At 35.3% G+C, this 22142-nt stretch overlaps 1 protein-coding gene across 3 annotated transcripts in view; it reads left to right on the top strand.

The window, feature by feature from the left end:
- Positions 1 to 22142, top strand: part of KIAA0825 — a 366826-nt gene that overhangs the window by 37116 nt on the left and 307568 nt on the right. For all 3 annotated transcript variants that reach the window (XM_082375204.1, XM_082375205.1, XM_082375206.1), the window contains exons 3-5: positions 14004 to 14113; positions 19955 to 20019; positions 20253 to 20384. In XM_082375204.1, coding sequence (XP_082231330.1) covers positions 14054 to 14113; positions 19955 to 20019; positions 20253 to 20384 — 257 coding nt within the window. In that variant the 5' untranslated portion in view covers positions 14004 to 14053. The remainder of the gene's footprint in view (positions 1 to 14003; positions 14114 to 19954; positions 20020 to 20252; positions 20385 to 22142) is intronic.

Here is a 22142-nt window from a genome sequence, read left to right as displayed (position 1 = left end):
CTAAGTAGTATCCATGGATTATCTCATGTAATCCTCATAACAACACTTTAATGATCTCACTATTTTACAGATGTGGTAGAGGCACACAAGGAGAAGGTTATAAAACTAGTAAGTAATGGAGCTAGGATTCCAACACTAGCATTGTTACTCCAGATCTCATACTGTAATCCCCCGCTACTCAAAATGTGGCCCCAAGCCGGCAGTATCACCATTACCTGGGAACTTGTTAGAAATGCAGACTCTCAGGCTCCACCGCAGTATCCCATTATCATGTATAATGTGAACAGGGATCCACTATAGACCCAAGTTATCTTGAAATCACTTGCATAAAGAACAGAAAAAGAAAAAATCCCAGACCATAAACAGCAAGTCTTTCTCTCTACTGGGCAGCTAACTACTTCAACATCTGAGACTTTCTTGCAATCACGTTGTAGCACACTGCCTTTGAGTACAGACTCTAGACCGGATGCCTATGTTTGAATCTCAGCTCCTATTTCTAGCTGTGGGACCCTAGGAGGGTTACACAGCTCTCTGCATCTCAGCTGCATCATCTGGGAAATAAGGTCTAAAACGGTACTTCACACGATTGTTGTGAAGATGAAATGAGTTAATCCATGCAAAGGTTTTAAAACAGAGCCTGATATGAGATAAGTGAATAAATGTTATCTACTGTAGTAGTAGTTGTTGTTGTTGTTAGTTATGATTCTTATCTTAGAGTCATATCTCATACTTCTTGGTTATCAATTGGTAATAACGACAAATATTTTTGTTAGCAGGGCTTACCACATAAAGGGATATCTTTGGTGTTAGAGTCCAAATCATAAACTTTAGTTTTTGTATTTTTCTGAAAACTTTCTCCTTGTGGCACTTCCTGCCTGTGAGTTCTGCTAAATGCCACTTGATTGGGATACTTAGCTAGTTAAGTCCAATGCACTCAATTCAAAATCAAAATGAAATATGTAACAGTGTAGTGAATTTTAAAATATAGTATATGCTTTTAAACTGAATAAAGATAATGAGGATTATAAGCCCATTTGGCCAGCCACTGGCATAAGTAGTACAGAAAAATCAGGATGAAGAATGTTTATTTGAAGGCTGAATGCTTTGGAAGCTTGTTTGTTTCCTTCTGGGTGGACATAATTCTGAAGTTAATCACAGTAGTCTTCAGGGGGAATAATGGTTTAGTGTGCAAGTACTTACTTAGCAACTATTTAAGAATACATCTAATGTGTGAAGTGAGATTGCATGTTCCTATGTAAAATACCATTTTGAAAACTGATTTGTGAAAGGCACTGAGATAAAAATCCTTGGTGGAAAGAATATCCTGGGAAACTTTTAATTGTCAATTCCAGGACACACACCCAGAAAGTTCAGTTCACTAGGCCTGGGATGAGGCCTATCCAGGTATTTGAATTTTTAACAAGTGACCAAGGTAATTCTGCTTAAATTAGTGTCTTCAACTACACTTTGAGAAATACTGCAGTAGAGAAAAAGACATGAACTGAAAAAAGCTTTTGTGACCACCCATTCCTTTTTGCAACATTGTCCTCTTTGGTACTAGTTTTTTCTATCCTATGACCTACTTTCCCTGTCTTCTTTGGCCTTTCCCTTACCCCCGTTAGTGGTTCCCAAGTGATCTTTAATTTTGTGCTTTTCTCTTGTTTACTCTTTCTCCAAGAATATATCTTCTGGATTTATCAGTCATATCTTTGCAGGTGGTTCTACAAAATAATCACAAAGGTCTCTTTAATCTAAAAATCTCTAAACCAAAAGGAAGGTGCTGAAATCAATTTAGGGGCTTTGGGCGACATTTAAAAAAAGAATAAGAATAAGAAGGAGAAGAAGAAGAAGAAGGAGAAGGAGGAGAAGGAGGAATAGAATAGAAAATATCAAAGCAAGTATTAAGGATAAGTGATGTTTCATGGAGCTTTTCTTTAAGATATGTGTGTACACCTACACATTAGATTGCAATGCACTTTTTTAACCTTGTAGGCCATAGTTCAAAAAGTTTGAAACATACTGTCTGAGTCTTGGTCTCCTGAACTTCAGTGTGACATTACGAACACTATGTTTTCTCATGCATTCCCCTCATATATCTAACCCATCTCTATTCTGGACATTACCATTTGTATAATCCATTCAAAATTGTCATGTCTAAAACTGAATTTGCTATGCCTTCTTGCTAACATTTTCCTCCTAAGTTTTAAAAATCTATCCATAAACTACTTTTCTGTCATCCAGATTAAAATTTCAGAATTCCTTTGTAATAATTTAGCCCTTACTACATAAATTTCCCTATAGCCTCATCTTGCTACCCTGGCCTATGCTATGGCCCTACCCAGCAGAAAACCTATGGGCACGCATAGTAGTCGCCGCTCCTCAGCTAGCTTCTTGACGGCTACCAGGAGCGTGCACTGCGTGGTATCTATGGCTGCCTTCTTCAAGACTGTAAGAGCCTTTGACAACAAGATGCCTTGCTCTGTACAATGCCCACCTCTTTTGCTTAGCTATTCCTGTCATAATTGGTCATTTTTATTGCCAAGGAAGAGGCACACCCTGGATTTTACCCTTTGCTACTTTCTAATGACATATCCACAAGTTTTCTGCCTCTTATCATGACTATAATTTTCACATCGTCTTGTTTGGTTTCTCTGATGACTTAGGTCTCAAGTCCAAGCTTTTGATGCCTAGGATATATATGTAACACCTGGCTGGTGTTCTCTCAGCTATAATTGCCTGCCTCACTCAGTGACCCCGAACTATCTAGTCGTACCTTGGAAAGTCATTTCAAAAGCTATCTTTCCTTTTCTCGTGGTCCCGTCCTCTTCTTATTCATCATCACCTTCATCTGGATTAATTCACTATCCTCCTAACTGATCATCCTACATCTGTTCTCTCACCCCACACCAAAATCATCTTAACACCCTGTTTGATAAATATTTATAAAGTGGTAGTCATGTACTGCCTTAGTGAAAAACTTTTTATGACTCCCTGTTTTGTATAGGATGAAAGTACAAATATTTTCCTTCTGGAGGAAAAAAGGCCTTGGCATACCCATCTGGCCATAGCATTACTATTTTACCTTTCACTGTTTTCATTTGTGAATTTTCTGTTCTAGTTCCCCAAAGCAGTCCTATATATGCTCCAGGGATGTTCTCACCATTTCAATTACCGGGACCCCTTGTTGGTTGTGGTTCATGATTGTGGAGCAGGCAGCTGTGGCTGCGGTTCAGGAGTAGGGTCCCACTACATACGAAGAAACCTCAACATGAGGACCTGATTACACATTGGCAATAAGAAGTTAGTAAGAGCCCACATTGTAGAAGAAGAGGGAAATGAGCAGGAGACCAACTCATTATTTACTTCTCTACTTACTGTCTGGCTGAGGCTCCTTATGTCCTCCCTTCACTAGTTGTTGGATCATTCTCAGAATTGGAGAGCACGTCAATCTATATACAGTGAGAGACTGTGTCATCAACTGTGGGGTCTGTGAGACTATGGATTTTGCAAGATCACTGGGCTCCCACCTTTATCTTCCTTTTTCTTGGCGGCTTGACTTCTCTATTTTCCTCTGCCCAAAGGGAATGTCCCTCTGCAGGACTTCTAGATCATTTGTTACTTGTACCACTCAGTTGATACTAAATTAGCTAATGCCTTGTAATATTTTTTTTGTTTTTGTCGCTCACGTGTCAAAAGTAATGTTCATTATAATAAGTTCAAACAAAAATAGATTATAAAGAGTAAATCTTTCCTTTTCCCTGTTCCTTTTTAGTTCTACCACCCACAGCTTAGCACTATTGATAGTTTGTTGAGTACCCTTCCTGATTAGGGGGATGATTGGCTTTTTTTCAGAAGTATTATACTGTATCATGCTGCATATATAATTCTACAACTTACTTTTTAAATAAAATACTATAGCATTCTGGAAATCTTTCCATCTCATGCCATACAGAGCTAGATTGTCATTTTTTACACATGTGCTTTCATTTTGTATATGTTATATTGATATTTAAAATATCCCATGTACTGACGTCACATTATATATCCAGTTTGCCCAGGATAGTCCCATTTTAGGCCTTTTATCTCAGTATTTCATTGGTTTAGCGTTTGCCTCAGATTTTTCATTTTTGAATGAAGTATTATTTAATAGTTACATATAAATAAACTAGGATAGGTTTAGGTAGACCTACACCTTGTTTGTCTACATCCTGGCATGTTCTCATATGTGAGACACCAGTATAGTGAACAGAATTCTCACTTTAACATATGGTTAAATTGGCCAAATCCCATTTATCTTTTCCAGTTCCTTTCCAGAAGTAATATAAGCTAACACATCTTTTTCAAGGAGAGCAGGAAGGGTGCTTGCTGATAAAGTAAATGCACTCTGGCACGAGCAGTTAGATACAGCTAGCTTCGTCAGATCTTAGGGGATGGTGGTGGCAGAACTATTCTATGCTGCCGGCTCTGCTGGCCACTTAATGCGCAGCCAGTTGTACTGAGCCTTGTGGTTGCTTTGGCCTGTGGATTGCACATTTCCCATCCTTTATTCAGTTTTGCCAGAGTGAATACAATCTGAGCTCTCTATTGCTGCAAGGATTTTATTACATATCATATGATATAAATCTACAACTATTTATTTTACTCTTGGGTAACACATTTTTATTTTGTAATAACCATTTTGGTGACAGTGATTTAGAAAAAAACAAAAGAAAATAACAGTGTACATTTAATAGTTAGTACTAAATTTCATTAGACTTGCCGAAAAGAATTAATGTGTAACTCACACTATGGGGGCTATAATGATATCACAGAACACATGAAAACAAGAAGACATAGAGGAACTTCCCTGGTGGTCCAGTGGTTAAGACTCTGTGTTCCCAATGCAGGGGGTCCGGGTTCAATACCTGGTCAGGGAAGTAGATCCCACATGCTGCGGCTAAAGACCCCACATGCTGCGGCTAAAGACCCCGCATGCTGCAAGGAAGATCCCGCGTGCCAAAACTAAGACCTGGCGCAGCCAAATAAATAAATAAATAAATAAATAAATAAATAAATAAATAAAAATACTAAAGGAAAAAAAGAAGACATAGAAGCATCAACATCTATTGCATAGTCTTAAGACCATGCCTGAAAATACAACACTTTAATACTTAGCTGCAGAAGGTACATTTGTGTACCACTTTATGAAACATGACTTTTCATTTAGATCAAGTGACTGTACTAAATTAATTTCTCTCATCTTCAGCTTCAGGTTTTCTTGTGCATGTATGAAAGGTGAAACAATAGCTGTTAATGTATTGGCTCTATTAAAAGAACTTTACTAACACTTAAATGATGCCACTTTTGCCTCAGTATCATTGGATATTTCTAGTAAAAAGAAATCACTTAATTCCAATAATGGTTCAAGTTTCTTGTCTAATACAGAGCATCAAAGTAAAGCATTTAGAAGTTTGTTCTGTAAAAGGTGAAACACTTGACATTATTGTGAATACTATTTATTGTAAATTGAATTACAAACTGCAACGTACATGATAAAATTGTTTGGTCTTGGTGATATTAAAAATATGTTGGGACTTCCCTGACAGTCCAGTGGTTAAGACTCTGTGCTTCCACTGTAGGGGGGCATGGGTTCCATCCCTGGTCGGAGAACTAAGATCCTGTGCAGACAAAAAAAAGAAAAAAAGTTGAGGTAGAACATAACATCATAAAATTTTTTGAATAAATTTAGAACCTATAGAGAGAACTATACTTAGAATATGTTGTGATGCACATATTTGTACAATTCATAATTGCCTCTAAGAAATCTATAAAATCTACCAATCTAAATAGAAGATATAGTTCTAAAAAAGTACAAATACGTTTATACATACATGAAATAACCAGCCTGGAAATTTTTTTTTTAATATTTATTTATTTATTTTATTTATTTGGCTGCGCCCCGTCTTAGTTGTGGCATGTGGGATCTTCGATCTTCCTTGTGGCATGCAGGATCTTTAGTTGTGGCCTGTGGGATCTAGTTCCCTGACTAGGGATCAAACCCGGGCCCCCTGCATTGGGAGTGTGGAGTCTTAGCCACTAGACCACTAGGGAAGTCCCCAGCCTGGAAATTTTTATGGTTAGATTGATCTGATAAAATAAAAATAACTTAAGCATGGCAGTATACACTTTCTCTCTAACACATATATATGGAATCTGAAAAAAAAATGGTTCTGATGAACCTAAGGGCAGGACAGGAATAAAGACACAGATGTAGGATTTTAGAAATTTTTGAGACTTTGAAGAGTAAGTTTGTAAATCAATGAAAATATCCTACCATGGTATTAAATACTTTGGTAAAAATGTTCTCTAAATTTTGGTGCAGTTTCTGCAAAATCTACTGGAAATTTTTAGTCAAAGCATTTAGCAAGTAGAAGGCAAAAAATTCAGTTTATGTGAAGCTTTTAGGGAATTGAAATTATTGAACACAAAGCTTGCAAATAGGAGGACCTTGACATGTTTCTCCCTGAAATCAAATGGGAAACTGAACAAATTAATTTATAAGAACTCGAATGATGTATAAAATTTAATTGTGAAATTCCATAATTGTGTTTTGAAATACCTACGCTTATGCGGAAAATATTTTGATGGAGTTCATATTTTTAATTGAATAAATTTATAATATGGTTCAGAATGAAGTTAACCTGGAAAAGCCTACAAGTTTGCAGTACCTAAGTTTAGCAAAACATAAAAATAGAACTACCATATGACCCAGCAATCCCACTACTGGGCATATACCCTGAGAAAACCGTAATTCAAAAAGAGTCATGTACCACAATGTTCATTGCAGCATTATTACAATAGCCAGGACATGGAAGCAGCCTAAGTGTCCATCAAAAGATGAATGGATAAAGAAGATGTGGCACATATATATAATGGAATATTACTCCGCCATAAAAAGAAACGAAATTGAGTTATTTGTAGTGAGGTGGATGGACCTAGAGTCTGTCATACAGAGTGAAGTAAGTCAGAAAGAGAAAAACAAATACTGTATGCTAACACATATATATGGAATCTAAAAAAAAAATGGTTCTGATGAACCTAAGGGCAGGACAGGAATAAAAACACAGATGTAGAGAATGGACTTGAGGACACGGGGAGGGGGAAGGGTAAGCTGGGACGAAGTGAGAGAGTAACATTGACATATACACTATCAAATGTAAAATAAATAGCTAGTGGGAAGCAGCTCCATAGCACAGGGAGATCAGCTCGGTGCATTGTGACCACCTAGAGGGGTGGGATAAGGAGGGTGGGAGGGAGATGCAAGAGGAAGGGGATATGGGGATATATGTATGCATATAGCTGATTCACTTTGTCATACAACAGAAACTAACACACCATTGTAAAGCAATTATACTCCAATAAAGATGTTAAATAAATAAATAAATAAATAAATAAATTTAGCAAAACTTTGAAAATAAGCATATATATTTATTTGATAAATTTGTCTTATGTTATTAGTCCAAAAAGGCACTTTGCATAGAGGCAAAAAAATAGAAACTGTAAAAATATTTTGGCTAGAGTATTTATATATTTCATTATTAAAAATTAAAATTGGTGATATTTTCCACTATTGAATTTGCTCTGAACTTAATAAATTTACCAGGTAGATTTGCACCTGAGAAAGAGTATACAGAAGAGTCACTTGAAGGTATCAACAACTTAAAATTTACTAACCATAAATTGTATCTTGGAAAATTATACAAATAATACAATCATATTTTTAAAAATACATTCTTCAGAAAAATAACTGTGAGAGGCAGACACAACTAAGAAATTGATTAAAGTATATGAAATGTACCAAGAATCATCTGTTTTTATATATTTAATGTTAAAACAATATAAAGATTTTTTTACTTCAATGGGCATAGATATAGGAATTTTTTGAAAGAATGTTATTTTGAATATAAGTATTACATAGGTCCACAAATATTATAAAGCTACTTAATTGATTTGTAAGTATCCATCTCAAAAAATTACATAATTTAAATTATTTTCAGTACCCTTTTTACTCCAAAAAAAAAAGTCCTAGTTTGGATGAATAAATTCTATAATCCTTTGATGTATATATGCTTCATCCCCTCCTTCCCAAATCCCATTTCCCCTTTTCCAAATGATTGCTTTATTAATTCTTATACTTCAAGTTCATTATTTCCAAAATGAACACTCCCTTTCCCCCTACAAATTAAAAATTAACTCTTTCCTCTGATTTTTCTCTTTCGCTTAAGAGTATGTCTTTTCTACCAGTCACTTAGAGTTAAAATCTTGCTATAAACACTGATTCCTCTCTCACCTTTACAAAGATCATTCTGGTGGTAGGATAGAGAATGAGTTAGGAGATAATGCAAAAAATAGGGAAACACTTTAGCAAACTGCTTTACTAATCCAGCAGTTTGGATTTTGGATTTACACAGAAGCAATATGAGAACAGGGTTGGATATGACAAATATGAAGGCAAACTAACCATCTGGCTGTGGGACTGGTGAGAGAACATTAGAACATGGGGGATGACTCCCACATTTCTGACATGAGTGCCTAGGTTGATAGTGGTGCTGTTAACTATCAGAGGGACCTCAAGAAAATGAAGACCTTTTAGAGGGAAGATAATAAAATTGTTTGGGGCATGTTGAGTTTAGGTGTCTGTGGGACATCCACGGGAATTATCCAGTGTGGAGTTGGACAGTTAGAACAGGAGCTCCAAACACAAGTTGTAGCAGAAGACATGGATGCGGATGAAATTGTTCAGTCAGAGGACCACAGGAAAGAGACAGAAAAAGGGACTGGTAAAGGAAACTGAGCTGTGGTGTCCAGGACAGATTTAGGGAGGAACAGTGCCCTAATAGCACTTCCTTTGGGGAAGTGCCTGGGACTAGTGTGGAGTGTAGCAGGTTGGACAGAAGACTGACATTTGGCAATTTCGAGGTTCTATAACTATAGGAAGAATTCAGGTCTAGCTTAGGAAATGTTCCCAGAAATATCTTACCATTTGAAACTTTTAGATTGTAAGTTTAATAAATTAAGCTTCAAAGATATAATAGTTTATGTATAGTTTTGCAGGTAACATTTATTCTACTACTCCTCTACAACCTTATTATCATTATTCATTTTTACTCTGACTTTTTTCAAAGTTTCACATTGTGTGTACAAGGGCATGTTGATTAGTATAGAGTGGACTTTCTAATATCTTGTCAAGAATGTCAGTTTTATTATAATTTCACACATAGAACTATTCTAGAAATTTGACTTTGAAGTTGAGTCAATCCAAAACAATTTTAAAAATCTCTTTATTTTTCATTCTTAGGATTGTTTCTCAATGGTATCTATGCATAAAATTTTAATGTTTTTACATTTTATTTTTACTTATTAGTTCTTTCAAAGAATGTGTTCTGTATCTTTAGACTTTATTTAGTAATTAAAGCACCTAATTTAAGTAGTTTTCTTTCTATAATCCATGCCTCCACATTGCCTCTTATATGTTCATTTTGGTCCCTCAGCTTTGGTATATGATTCATCTTTTAGTAGAAAAATACTGGGTTCTTTCATCACAATTACAGTCATTGGTCTGATAATCCTATGAGTCAATCTACACAAAACAAGAAGCTCGTATCAAACTCCTGGCAGGTTTAGTTAAAATTAAAATGCACGCTCAACTGTAGAGATTGTCAAGTGTGGAAATAATATTTGTCCAGCTGGACAGCTTTCTTTTGTAGTTGCTAAATGAAAGTTGAGATTTTGTCTGCTCCTTGAAAGCTTCTGTGTCATGAAGGTAATTTGGACTGTTTGTGGTTTGACAGGGATTATTAAAATCAGATGAAGTGAAGGGAAGCAAGTGTGAGAAAGCAAAATTGACACTGACACTCTCTATTATTTGCAGCTTGGATCATGATGACTATGTTGATATGATAGATTCACTGTTGAGATGTGTTAAGCAGCAAATAAAGTAAAAAGCAAGAATAGTGATGGATTTTCAGATTTAACATGAAGAAATCCAATATTTACTTTCACTGATTGCTTTTTAAATAGGTTTTCAGGTCATTTCATATGAATTTATTTATAACCAACAACAAATTATCCCTCTATTGAACTATAGAATTAAAAAGTATACTTCAAAGGCAGGATAACAGAAAATTAAATATTAAAGAAATAGACCACATGATTAAAATAATAGAATTTTTAAACTAGAAGGGTCCTTAAAGATCACTTTTATTTGATTTCCTTTTTTGGTAGATGGAAACTAGAAAGAGTTTTAAGGTATCACATTTAAATGTTATTTGATAGCATAAATAAATGTAAAATCCAATTTTTCACCATAAATATATTTTCTTACCTTTCCACAGTTATTATAGTATATTATAGTTATATGTTTTCTATAAATAGTATTATCTACTTTAATGAAGTACATGCCTTCCATAAACATGATTTTCTACTGAAAACATTCTTAGTAGAAGGAGTTATAGCAAAAGGCTATTTCAAGATGTCAACCAAGGACAGTTATAGTAGAAAAATATAAATAAATATGACGAATACATATATATAAAACTAGGTGAAGAACCTGGAGATATCCTATGCATTGTGGAAAACCTTCAGTGATATTTAGGCAAGGTAGTGAAATGATCTGAATTGGTTTGTAACATGAGAAGTCTAATGCCAGTGTGCAATGTGGATATCATCCAGGTTTCCTACAATTCAGTTCAACAGTTCTAACACTAACTACCTGGAGTTAGCACAGTCATTGAAAGTTAAAGGCTTAGTCCTACAAGACTGCCCCCACTTCAGACGTGAGCAAGTGAGGTCTCCAGGGATACCCGCTTCTGCCTGGCTGACTACAAATTCAGCAGCTCCCACAGGTTCAGTAATTCATTTGAATGACTCACAGAACTCAGGAAAGTGCCATACTTCTGATTACAGTTTTATTAAAAAGGATACAACTCAGGAACAGCCAAATGGAAGAGACACATAGGACGAAGTAAGGAAGGGGGTAGGAGTGGCAAAAACCAAATATGTATTTATTATACCACAAATATGTATTTATGTATCTTGGAGACAAGATAGTGTTCCAGATTTGGGGCGCTGGTGCAGAAAGAAGGAGAAGTCAAATTTGAGAGCAGTGGTGACCATTTAAGATACTAGGAAGAGAAAGGGTCAAAGAAGTTGATGACCATTTAAAACAGGGGTCAGCAAACTTTTTCTATTAAAGGCCAGATAGTAAATATTTTAGGATTTGTGGACAGCATACGGCCATTGTAGTATATTCTTTTTTGTTTGTTTTTTAATTTTTACAACATGTTAGAAATGTAAAAAGTATCCTTAGCTTGTAGGCCATAGAAAAAACAGACTACACCGTAGTTTGCTGACTCCTGATTTAAAATACTACGCATTGGAGAGGGAGATTAGGTAGGTGGTGACCCTATGACATAGGAAGAAATGTCATTTTAAGAAAAAAAAATTTTTTTTTTTCTTAAGATTATTTATTTATTTATTTATTGGCTGCGTTGGGTCTTCGTTGCTGTGCGCGGGCTTTCTCTAGTTGCGGCGAGTGGGGGCTACCCTTCGTTGCGGTGCACGGACTTCTGATTGCAGTGGTTTCTCTTGTTGCAGAGCACGGGCTCTAGGCGTGCGGGCTTCAATAGCTGTGGCTCGCGGGCTCTAGAGCGCAGGCTTAGTAGTTGTGGCGCACGGGCTTAGTTGCTCCGCGGCATGTGCGATCTTCCCGGACCAGGGCTCAAACCCGTGTCCACTGCATTGGCAGGCGGATTCTTAACCACTGCGCCACCAGGGAAGTCCAAAAAAAGATTTTGAATTAAATGCTGAACATGTTGAGTTGAAGGGACCTTTGGATCAGGAAAGTGGAATTGTCTAGTAAGTGCTTGGAAGTATGTGTGGGGTTTTAGAGAATTAGAGACATAGACCTTGAATTTTCAGCATCAAGATAGTAGATGAAAGAGGTTGTGAAAAACATGCAGAATAGGAAGAGGACCAGTAACTCCAGCATGAGATGGGTAGGAAGAGAAGCAAAAGAGAAATTTCCATAGTCTGCTTCCCAACTCAGGCAAGGGAAATAAGGAGATTTGGGAAGACTGAAAAATGAAACTAATAGGAAAAGATTTTTGAGGTCTGAGGAGAAAATCCAATGAATAAAAATAAAACAAAATTTTTTAATTAAAATAAATCTACTACAGTAAAATTACATAAAAGGAAGCAGTTGCTTTGAATGAAAAATGCTCAAGGAAAGAATGTAAAATGAGAAGCAGGTTTAGAAAGAACTCTGTGGTGAATATCAGTGTTCAATGGCAGAGATGAGAGAGGAGCCAATCAAGATGTTTATTAGTTTAATAAAAACTACTCTGGTTAATTTAAACAAACAAACAAACAAGTGGCTGTTGGGCGGTTGAGCAGGGAAAGGATTTATTATATGTATCGCACAGAACCAAAAGGAAGCTGTATGAGCAATCAGTCAGTCAGAGGAGGACAGGAACTGGGCAATTACAGGGGCCTCAGCCAAAAAAATCCATGCGTCTTTTCTTGGGAGGCTGGAAGTGTCGTGATTGGTTTACTACCAGTGATTCCCTGTCCCTGCCTTCATTCCACATTTCAAAATTTATTTAGTATGCATCTGATGGTTTAGCTTGGCTCAGATTTCTAACCCTGAATCAATTAGTTATGACCAGGAAAGCTGGGTCCTTTAGCATAGAAAATGCGCCACCATTGTACATCTGATACAGTATATCAGATAAAAAAAGAAATGTGAGCTGGCCAGCTACCCAAAGTGGGGACTCCTACCAGGAGCCTCTGAATAAATGGTGTGAGAAACTAGAAGAGAACTAGGAAAGTATAATACTTAGGAAAATTGACAAGAGAGAAGACAACTTCAAGGAATGAGTAGCTATCAGTACCAAATAGTGCAGAGATTGAGTATGATGGGAAGTGAAATATGTTTTGTCAGTTTCAGTAAAAGGATGGAGGCTGAAACCAGATTATTCTGGGTTGAGAAGTGAAAGATGAGAACATGAAATTAAGAAATATGGACTGCTATTTTGAGATGCCGGGCTATGAAAAGAAGGGGATCCTAGGGAGGGTTTTGTTGGTTTCTAAAAAGCAAGAAACTTGAACATGTTTATAGTCAACTGAAAGGGATATTGATGCTGTAGGACTAGTTGATGATAACTGATGGAGCAAAGCCCTGAAAGTCATAAAAGGGTATTTCAGTGGATAGATTTATTCATCAAATGGATGTTAATTAATAATATTACTAAAATTTAGGAGAATAGTATCACATTAATTTGACTAGCTAATCAATAATATTAACATTTTGGGAGAAATTCTTCAACTCTTGGAACATACTTTAAGAACTGTAACTCCTTTAGAAGCACCCAATTCAATACAAAGTACATACTAAGTTCAAAGCATTCTTGCCTAATTATTAAAAGAGTTCCTTAAAAATATAATTGACATCTCATAAGCTATTTATTATTCCCACTTGCTGCATAATACAACCGCCTTTTAAAAAGTGCTCCATAACTTAAACTTTCTAATGCAGATGTACTGTTTTCTAAATTACTAAGGTTTTACTGTACTTGAAAATTCATTAGTAAATCACAGCCCCATGATTTGTGACATTATTTAGTTCTAATCTCAAAATGTATAATAATTTTATGACTTTTTTTAATTTATTTTTTTTAGTCTTAAACTGATTTTTTTTGAATTTTATTTATTTTTTTATACAGCAGGTTCTTATTAGTTATCTATTTTATACATATTAGTGTATATATGTTAATCCCAATCTCCCAATTCATCCCACCACCATCCCCTCCCCCCCCCCGCGCTTTCCCCCCTTGGTATCCATACATTTGTTCTCTACATCTGTGTTTTATAACTTTTAAATCATGTGAAATATAAAAGTTCCAAGTTATAAAAGAATGCTGAAATTAAATTCATTTTTAATTATCTTGGTTTCACTGTTGTATTAGAGCAAGAGATGACGAGAATTGCATATTGAAGATTATAAAGAGTTATTAAAATGAAAATATTTTCTGGAAAGAAAGGTACACTGAAAAATAAAGAAAGCAATGTCAATTTGGTGAGTAAAGCATATGACAATTAATTCTGTTTGCTTGTCAAGCTGCAATAGTGTATTCCAACTGATCCTGTCAGTTTCTACTTCATACATACACATATCTAAATTACTAATAGAGGAGTTACAGTGAAGTGTTCTATATTTTATCAAAGGGGATTTTAATAGTTGTTGTATGTTAATATGAGTACTTACTGGATATATATCAATATTATAGCTCATATAATTATAATAATCAGAACTTCCACAATAATTAGTAGAAAGCATAGCAGTATAAATTGAATAAAACAAGTTCATTATTTCCTAATATAAGACTTTAATGTATTAGGTATTTGAAATGACTGTCAACAAATGGAGATCCATTTGAGTTGTTTCTCAGTCTTTAGGGGAGGCTAGAACATTAAAATTTCAACTCTCAGTAATTGATGAAAAGAAATTTTTGGCAACTCTGAAATATCACAGGGGAAGATCTAACCTTAAAAAAAATTTTTTTTGGAAATTATATAGGCTTCATAATGAATGAAATTTATAATGGTTCTAGGGAAAGCTGTTAAATATATATGGCAGTAAACAAGCCAACATATGTAAGAGATAAAATAATAATTTTTTTGTACAACTTTATAACTACATAAAATTGTCAAGATTTAGTAAAAGTTAAATTTTGAATTATATAAAGTTGGCAGGACTTTGTGAATGACATAAGAAGACTACTTTGTGACTAAATATGGATGGAAAAGTAAAAATGAACCAGGCCAGAAGAAAAGGCTGGTCCAGATTTAAGAATGACGACCTGGTCCAAATTTCAGTTTGCTTTTTTTTTTTTATCAAATCAGCAACTCAAACCAAACAAGAAATACAAAGAATAATACAAATAATATAAAAGATACCAAGAATAATAGCTCAAGGATACATGATGGCTGTAATGTCACCTTTTTCCTTGTGGAGGCATAATGCCCAAACTCAGTTCTTCTCAGACATCTTTTGTTGAGTAAAGAGTGTGTCAATTCAAAGGAACCCAGAAACATGGGCTGATTGCTTTTTAGAATATTTTAGGGAGCTGCAGGTTGGAGAATGGAGCATCAGTACAGGGCATCTACCTATTACCGTAAGAGAATGTCTTCCTGCCTCACGTGTCCTCTTTTCACATAATATTTCTTGCTAAGCTACAGATTCTACTTTAGCTTTTCATGTGGCAGTCCTGGAGAAGGGAAAAGGGAAGAATTAAAAATAGCTCTGAGAGTCCAGGATACAGGAACAATGATGGTATTGACAAACAAAATAGTCCATGGAAAAGTTAATTTAGGGGGTTCAGAAATATGTCCTTCTCCTACCATTTTTATCAACAAATTTATAGCTAGAAGAAACCTCAGAGCCTAATAAATCCATTCACCTCATTTTATAAATGAGGAACATAAGCTCCATCCCTCTTGACAGATTGAGTGACTCACCCGAAGTCACAGAGGCATTGGCAGACCAGGATCAGGACTCAAATCTTTTGATTCTTGGTTCAATGATGTTTAGAGTTAAACGTATTTTATTATAGAGCAACATTTTGAAACTTGTTCAGTTATATGTGGAATGTATAATTATCTTTCATTAATTAGAATACCCCACTTACTCTGCTAATTAACTGTTTATTTTAGGCTAGACAGTGATATTGGACGGCAGGACTTCAGGTGAGCTAGAGCTGGTGGACACTTTAATTTCACAGTCCAGCCATAGATATGAAAGGCATTAGACCCTCCTCACTGGAGAAATCACTTGATCCAAATGTTTCCTTTACTAACTAACTTTCCGTGTGGATTTCCTCCCAAGGATTGGTTTTTCTATCTTTCATTCCTTTTTAATCATGTTGATCTTAAGAAGAATGGCACTCAGGACTTTTATTATTGAAGAAACCAAAAAAAGATAAGATAAGAACTCTAACCATTGTATGTGTTTAAATAAAGAAGAAGAGACCTTAGGATAGAAAGGTATCATTTTAAAATATGTTAAGGGACAAGTGAGAATCCAAAATTACTTTTGTGTGCTTTCTTTTGATCACGTAAGGTATGATTAGGTTTATTGCTTTACTGTAATGTTTTCTGGCAGTGCTTATTAATATTTTCATATTTTATTATAGTCATTGTTCTCAGGAATTTATAACTCAACTGTTATAATTTGCCTATGGCTGAAATTTGATCTACAGATGTTTGGCTTAGATATAATTCTTCAAGCATAACTTGTCTTTAAAAGTCAATAATTAATATTAGATTGGCTGCTAATACTTGTTTGAAATATTAAACAATGTTTTTTTAATCTTATACAAAAAGTGATCAGAAACATTACAGGAGAATGAACATTTAAAAACAGGGTTGGGGAATGGAAATTTCAAAATCAAAGTTATTGTTCTTTAAAAAGTTATAGTTCCCATCTTTGATTGATCGTGGATTAGGATAAGAGACTTCATTCATTATGTCAAATTATTATTGTGTCCCTGATGACGATTTATAGGGACATAAACAGAATATAAAACTATATCTTGATCCATAGCTTCATAGCCTCTTCCTTTTTCCCCTTAGATTTTTTAAAGGTAATTCTATCTTTTTGAAATACCACTGAAGTATTTCCCAGATTACATTGGTCCCTCAATAATTACTTTTCTGTTGTTGAGGTCATAGTTATGTTTCACTTAGAGTATAGCAATGATCTTTCTACTCGCTCCCTTTCTTATGGTCCTGTTCTTATTACTGTTCCTTGAGAGGAGAGACTGTTCAGTCATTCAGTCTCTCTGCTCCTTCATGATGCCCAGCACAGTGTCAGACACACTGTGGGCCCACAAAATACATGTAAGGAAGTGGGAAATTTGGTGTCTGTGCTCATACTCATTCAGTGCGTGCTTCTTTCTCATCACAGTCCTGCAGGGATCACTGCCATCCTAATGGGAAAACTTCTAAATCCAAACTTGAGCGTCACTTACTACAGTCTGTACTCTCCCTCCTTTATTTCTCATGTTGGTCCTGTGCATCCCTATTCACTCAGGTTAATTTTCGCATCTTATTATAGTTTGCCCATCAAGTTTTCTATTATCCTATCACACAGCATCTTAAACTTTACTACCACTGTAAAGGTGACTCTTGTTTCTCTTGTCCTTCACCACCTTGAAATCTTACCATACACATGGAAGCATCACAGGTCTATGCCAGTCATATGAAAACTCTGAACCATCATCATTCTGGTACCCCATCATTGTTATCAAATGGCATTCCTTTATAATGACAGTCTTTGTGTGTACTGATTAACTTCTCTCCTGAGGTTAAATAGAGAAAATCATGCAACCATGTAGATTGGGAATCCTTCAAAATCATGGTCACCAAACCCATCTGAATGTTTGACCTGTTTCTATCCATTATTGTTTTACCCCAGAGCTGATTTCAATGAAGAACATAACACACACATTCAATATTGAAATGATACAAAACAACAGATTTCCTTTTAACAGCATTTGTAAGCACAAATACCACAAAACAATACAAAAAGTTTGGTGAAATGGTCAGTGGAGAGATATTTAGGAATTATGTAAGGTTTGAATCAGACTTTGAAAGAAATTATAAATACAAATTGGCAAGAGAGAACTTTTAAGGTTGGAAGATGTTTCAAATGAAGACATACAGACAGTATATTGGGCTGGCCAAAAAATTCGTTCGGATTTTTCCATAGCAGCTTACCAAAAACCCGAACGAACTTTTTGGCCAACCCAATAAAAGAAGAGATCATACACATCCTGAGAGCAAAGGACGTGTATGATTTCTTTTTAAACTACTTTTCCTAATTATATATAAAATAAGTACTTATTGCAAAACATAGGAAAGTGCTAAATATGAAGAAGAAAATAAAAATCAACCATAGTCTATCCAGTCTGTCCAGAGATAACCATTTTAACATTTTGTTTAATATCATTTCTACATTCTACAATGTTTTATATGCAGTAACTGATTCATTTATCAAGAGTCCAGCAACCTCAAGTTTTAAAACCAAACAGGTCTGGGTTCATACCCTACCCCCTAACACTGGGTAGCTATGTAACATGGACGTGTTAGTTCATTTCTTTGGGCCCAAGTTCCCTCCCCTATACATGAGGATAATAACTGTTTTGTAGAGTTATTATGAAGATTAAGGAAGGTGATGTATATAAATTACCTTATACATAGCAGATATACAACAAATCATATTACTAGTTTGCTATTATATTTAAGCTGACTTCTACACATATTTTCTTTAGTTTGAATATGTGGAGTCTGAAGTAATGAGGCGTTACAATATCGACAAATTGGGGCAACTCTGAACAGAATATTGATAACATAATTTGTTTTATTACAGAGAAGCTGGCTATAAACAAAATATTTACTAAGTTTGAGTTCTCTACAAGAACCCTCAGCCATTCAAATCTTTCCATTATAAAAGTGAAATTTTATTTTCTTGCAACAGTTTTTGAAAATCTCATCACCTGAAAAGTTGAACTACCCAAAAAGATTCAAAAATATGCAAATACATAAACTGAATTCATTATTAGTAATATTGGCCATTGGGTTCAGAAATGACTGTTCTGATAATAGCTGTAAGTAGGTGAGCTACTGGAAAGATAGGAAGATATCAAACTCATTGGTATATGGAAATATTGAGGTTTTGTTGTCCTAAAGAAGTATAACTTCTGATGGACATAGCATTTTCTACCACTTAGCTTATAGTTTTGGCAATTTTATTTTTTTGCCTGATTTCAAGTTAATATTAATTATGGTATATTATAGATAAATATTAGTTTTCAAATGAAAAATTAAACCTTTTATTGCAAAACATTTTTAAAAGGAGACTCCAAATATATGAGGATTTTGATATTTAAAAATGGTATATTGGAACTAATTGAGTTTCAAATGACAAGTCTGGTGATACCATGGACTTCTATATTAAAATGTTTTAGTTGAATGTTTTCCTCTTAAAATAATATCTCTTAGGAAGAATAAAAGCTGTATTCCAAAACAACTTCTTTGAAGTACCAGATAGAAACTATGAGAAATCTTCAGCTGTTTTATTATATGATAATAAATTACCTACATTTATTAATAATTAAATAATTAAGGATGAGTGTGTCTATTAGTGTTGTGTAGCTTCTGCAAAACTTTTTAGATAATATTTCAAATATTTTGGGCGTATCCAAACTAAAACCACATTTTTCCAAGCCTTTTTCTTGTTAATATTTAGTCTATGTATATGTGTTATAATTTAATGTTTAAATTTCTCATTCATTTATACCATCAGTCATCAGATTGCTATTTTATGTCAAAAAATAACATACCTCTAAATAAAAAAAGTTCACACTCTGCCCCAACTCTATCATTTTTAGTCTATCTCATTGCCCTGCTGTATTTGTTCTCATAGCACTTCTCATCATGTAATCTTTTATAAAATATACCTGGTTATGTGTTTTTAAAATCTACTTTCCCCACTAGATCAAAAACACCATGAGGGCAGGGGCTTTGACTTGTTGCAGCTATATCCCCAGCTTCTTCAGCAGTGCCTGTTATATATCAAGCATTCAGTGAATACACATGGAATGAATGATTGAAGTTTTGGTAGTGGGAAAATGCTTATCTCTAGAAGGAGTATTGTATTTAAGTTTTAGTCCAATATCAGTACTTCGGTTGACAGGGGTGGTAGAAGAACGCAAGGGAAATTTTACCTTCTTCACATATAAAACAGGACTAGGGGATGAGACTAAAAAATTCTGAGGTTCCAATGACTAGGTCAATATGTTGACACGAGTGGAGGGAAGTTGCTGAATTCTTGAAGCAACCACCCTTGTTCACACAGGTCCCTGAGGCTTCGCGATTTCCTTTGCAGCTCTTGGTTACAGTGAGAAGCAGCAGGATGCTTAGGTACTCTGACTTTTTTTCAGCTTTCAAACCATAGAAAAGTGTGAAAATTAGGTCACACCTCATGAAATTTAAATAATAAAACAATCTACCTAGATTAATAATACCCTACTTCTTCTACTGCTGTATTTTGCCTCTAAATGGGCATTATTATTTTGGAGTTAATATCACAACTTGAGGTGGGTTTTTTTCCTTTCATTTTGGGGAAACTGACATTTTTTATTCTTATTCCTCAGGATGGATTGGGGAGATGAATATTCCCATAATTCTTTTGACCTACCTTGTTTGTTAAATTCATTTCCTGGAGACTTGGAGTTTAAGCAGATCTTCAATGACATTGATGAAAAGATAGAACAAAATGCCATAAGGTAAATATTGCTAATTTTAAAACAAGTTGGTTTCATGTTTCATTTACACGAACTTTTATCTGGTCTAATTTTAGTGTTTCCTGCTCTTAAGAAAATTTTAGGTTTTAATTATCATTAACTTTCCTGAAAAAAATTAATTAGACCCTCCCCTCTAGAATATAACATGATTTTCCTTATCTGATTACTACTTTAAATAAGGCTAAAAGATACAGGCATTGCCTTCAAATAGATAAAGTTTGTTGAATTACTCTCATTGGGAGGAGGAAGTTATCCTCTACCCTTCTAGGTTCTTTTGAGTAGTCTAAGAATTAAATTGACATGAGACAGATTAACAGGAGAAAATCAAACAAAAGTGTAATAACATGTATACGTGGGAGAGAACCAGAAAAACTGAGTAGCTGGCCAAAATGGCCAAAATCCTCATCTTAAATACCATTCTCAGCTAAAGGCAAAAGAGGATGTTGAGGGTGGGTAGAGCGTCTTGGGAAGTTACCAGGAAAAGCACAGTAAACAAGGGTAAGGTTGTTATGCAGATTTAAGTCAGTACCTTCTCCACTGAGAAGAGTTTCTAGAGATCCTCCTCTTTCTGGTACAGTGAGGGAGACACCCTTACAAATGGAGAGTTTCCTTATAAATGTGAATGTTTCTAACAAAAGGGTAGCTCGTGCTTGGTTTTCAGAGTGTTTACCATGTGTGTGTTTCTTAGAAAACAACCAGCTTAAAATAATTTAATATCCCAAAGAGACATATTTTAGGGTGGCAAATTCTGCTCCCCTAAACTGTTCATGATTTCTTAGTTTGCCAGTATTGATGGCCTGCATTTTCACTAACAGGTTTAGAGTTAAATATTCTCATTTGATGGATAAGCACAGAAATTAAAATTTTGGAATTAAGGTATTAAAATAAAATCGTAGTATAAGGCCATGGACTGCTTGAATTGCTGAAAGCAGAACATTAAATTATTTTTATGTAATGTTTGTCATTTTAAGTCTCCTCACTTACTTAGGAGGCTAGGGAGTCCACCTATGCAAGGTTAGTCTTTATCACCTACTCCAAAATTAGTGTTTCTAAACACTGGGGGAAGCAGGGACAGTTAAGCAGATTTCCATTAATACGTATCCTCTGATAGAAAGGACTTTGTCTTCATATGCATTTGGACCCTAGAGTCAGTTCGCTTATTTCAGTCCTTTTGGTCAAAGATTCTAATGATTCATCTCATGTTGAAACCGTGTAACTCAGATTGGGACTTGAACCCACGGGCCGGGACTTGAACCCAGCCTAAACCCAAATTGGTACTTGAACCCACGGTGTTTTAATTTGAATCACTCACCTCGTGTCTGGACTTACTGAGGCTCAGGTTCTTTGTGTCTCAGCGCAGAAGGAATTCAGCAAGAGGCAAAGTGATAGGCAACGAGTAGATTTATTAATATAGGAAGCTTGTGAGAGATGCAAGAGGACAGGTGAGGGGGCTCTGCCCCAAGGATTAAGCGGGCTACATTTTTATAATCAAAGGAAAGTGGGGCAGGGGGAAAAGACCACCTTCCTCCTCATTCTTCCTCATCAGGCTTACATCACTACCTCCTCCTTCTTATTGGGCAGGAGAGTATTTGAACCATGAGGTCAAACTAGGACTGTCGCGGCACTTATTCAAATCAGCAGAAGGGTGGTAACATATACTAAAATATGCTGAATCATCTCAGGTTTCCATATAATGAGGGTCTCCTACTTTGGAATGTCACCTTTCCCTTAAATTCCTGT

The sequence above is a fragment of the Balaenoptera borealis genome (genome assembly GCF_965194805.1).
Source record: "Balaenoptera borealis genome assembly, chromosome: 2".
Lineage (NCBI taxonomy): Eukaryota > Metazoa > Chordata > Mammalia > Artiodactyla > Balaenopteridae > Balaenoptera > Balaenoptera borealis.
The sequence above is the reverse complement of the archived record's forward strand: the minus strand, read 5'-3'. Positions and strand labels throughout refer to the sequence as shown.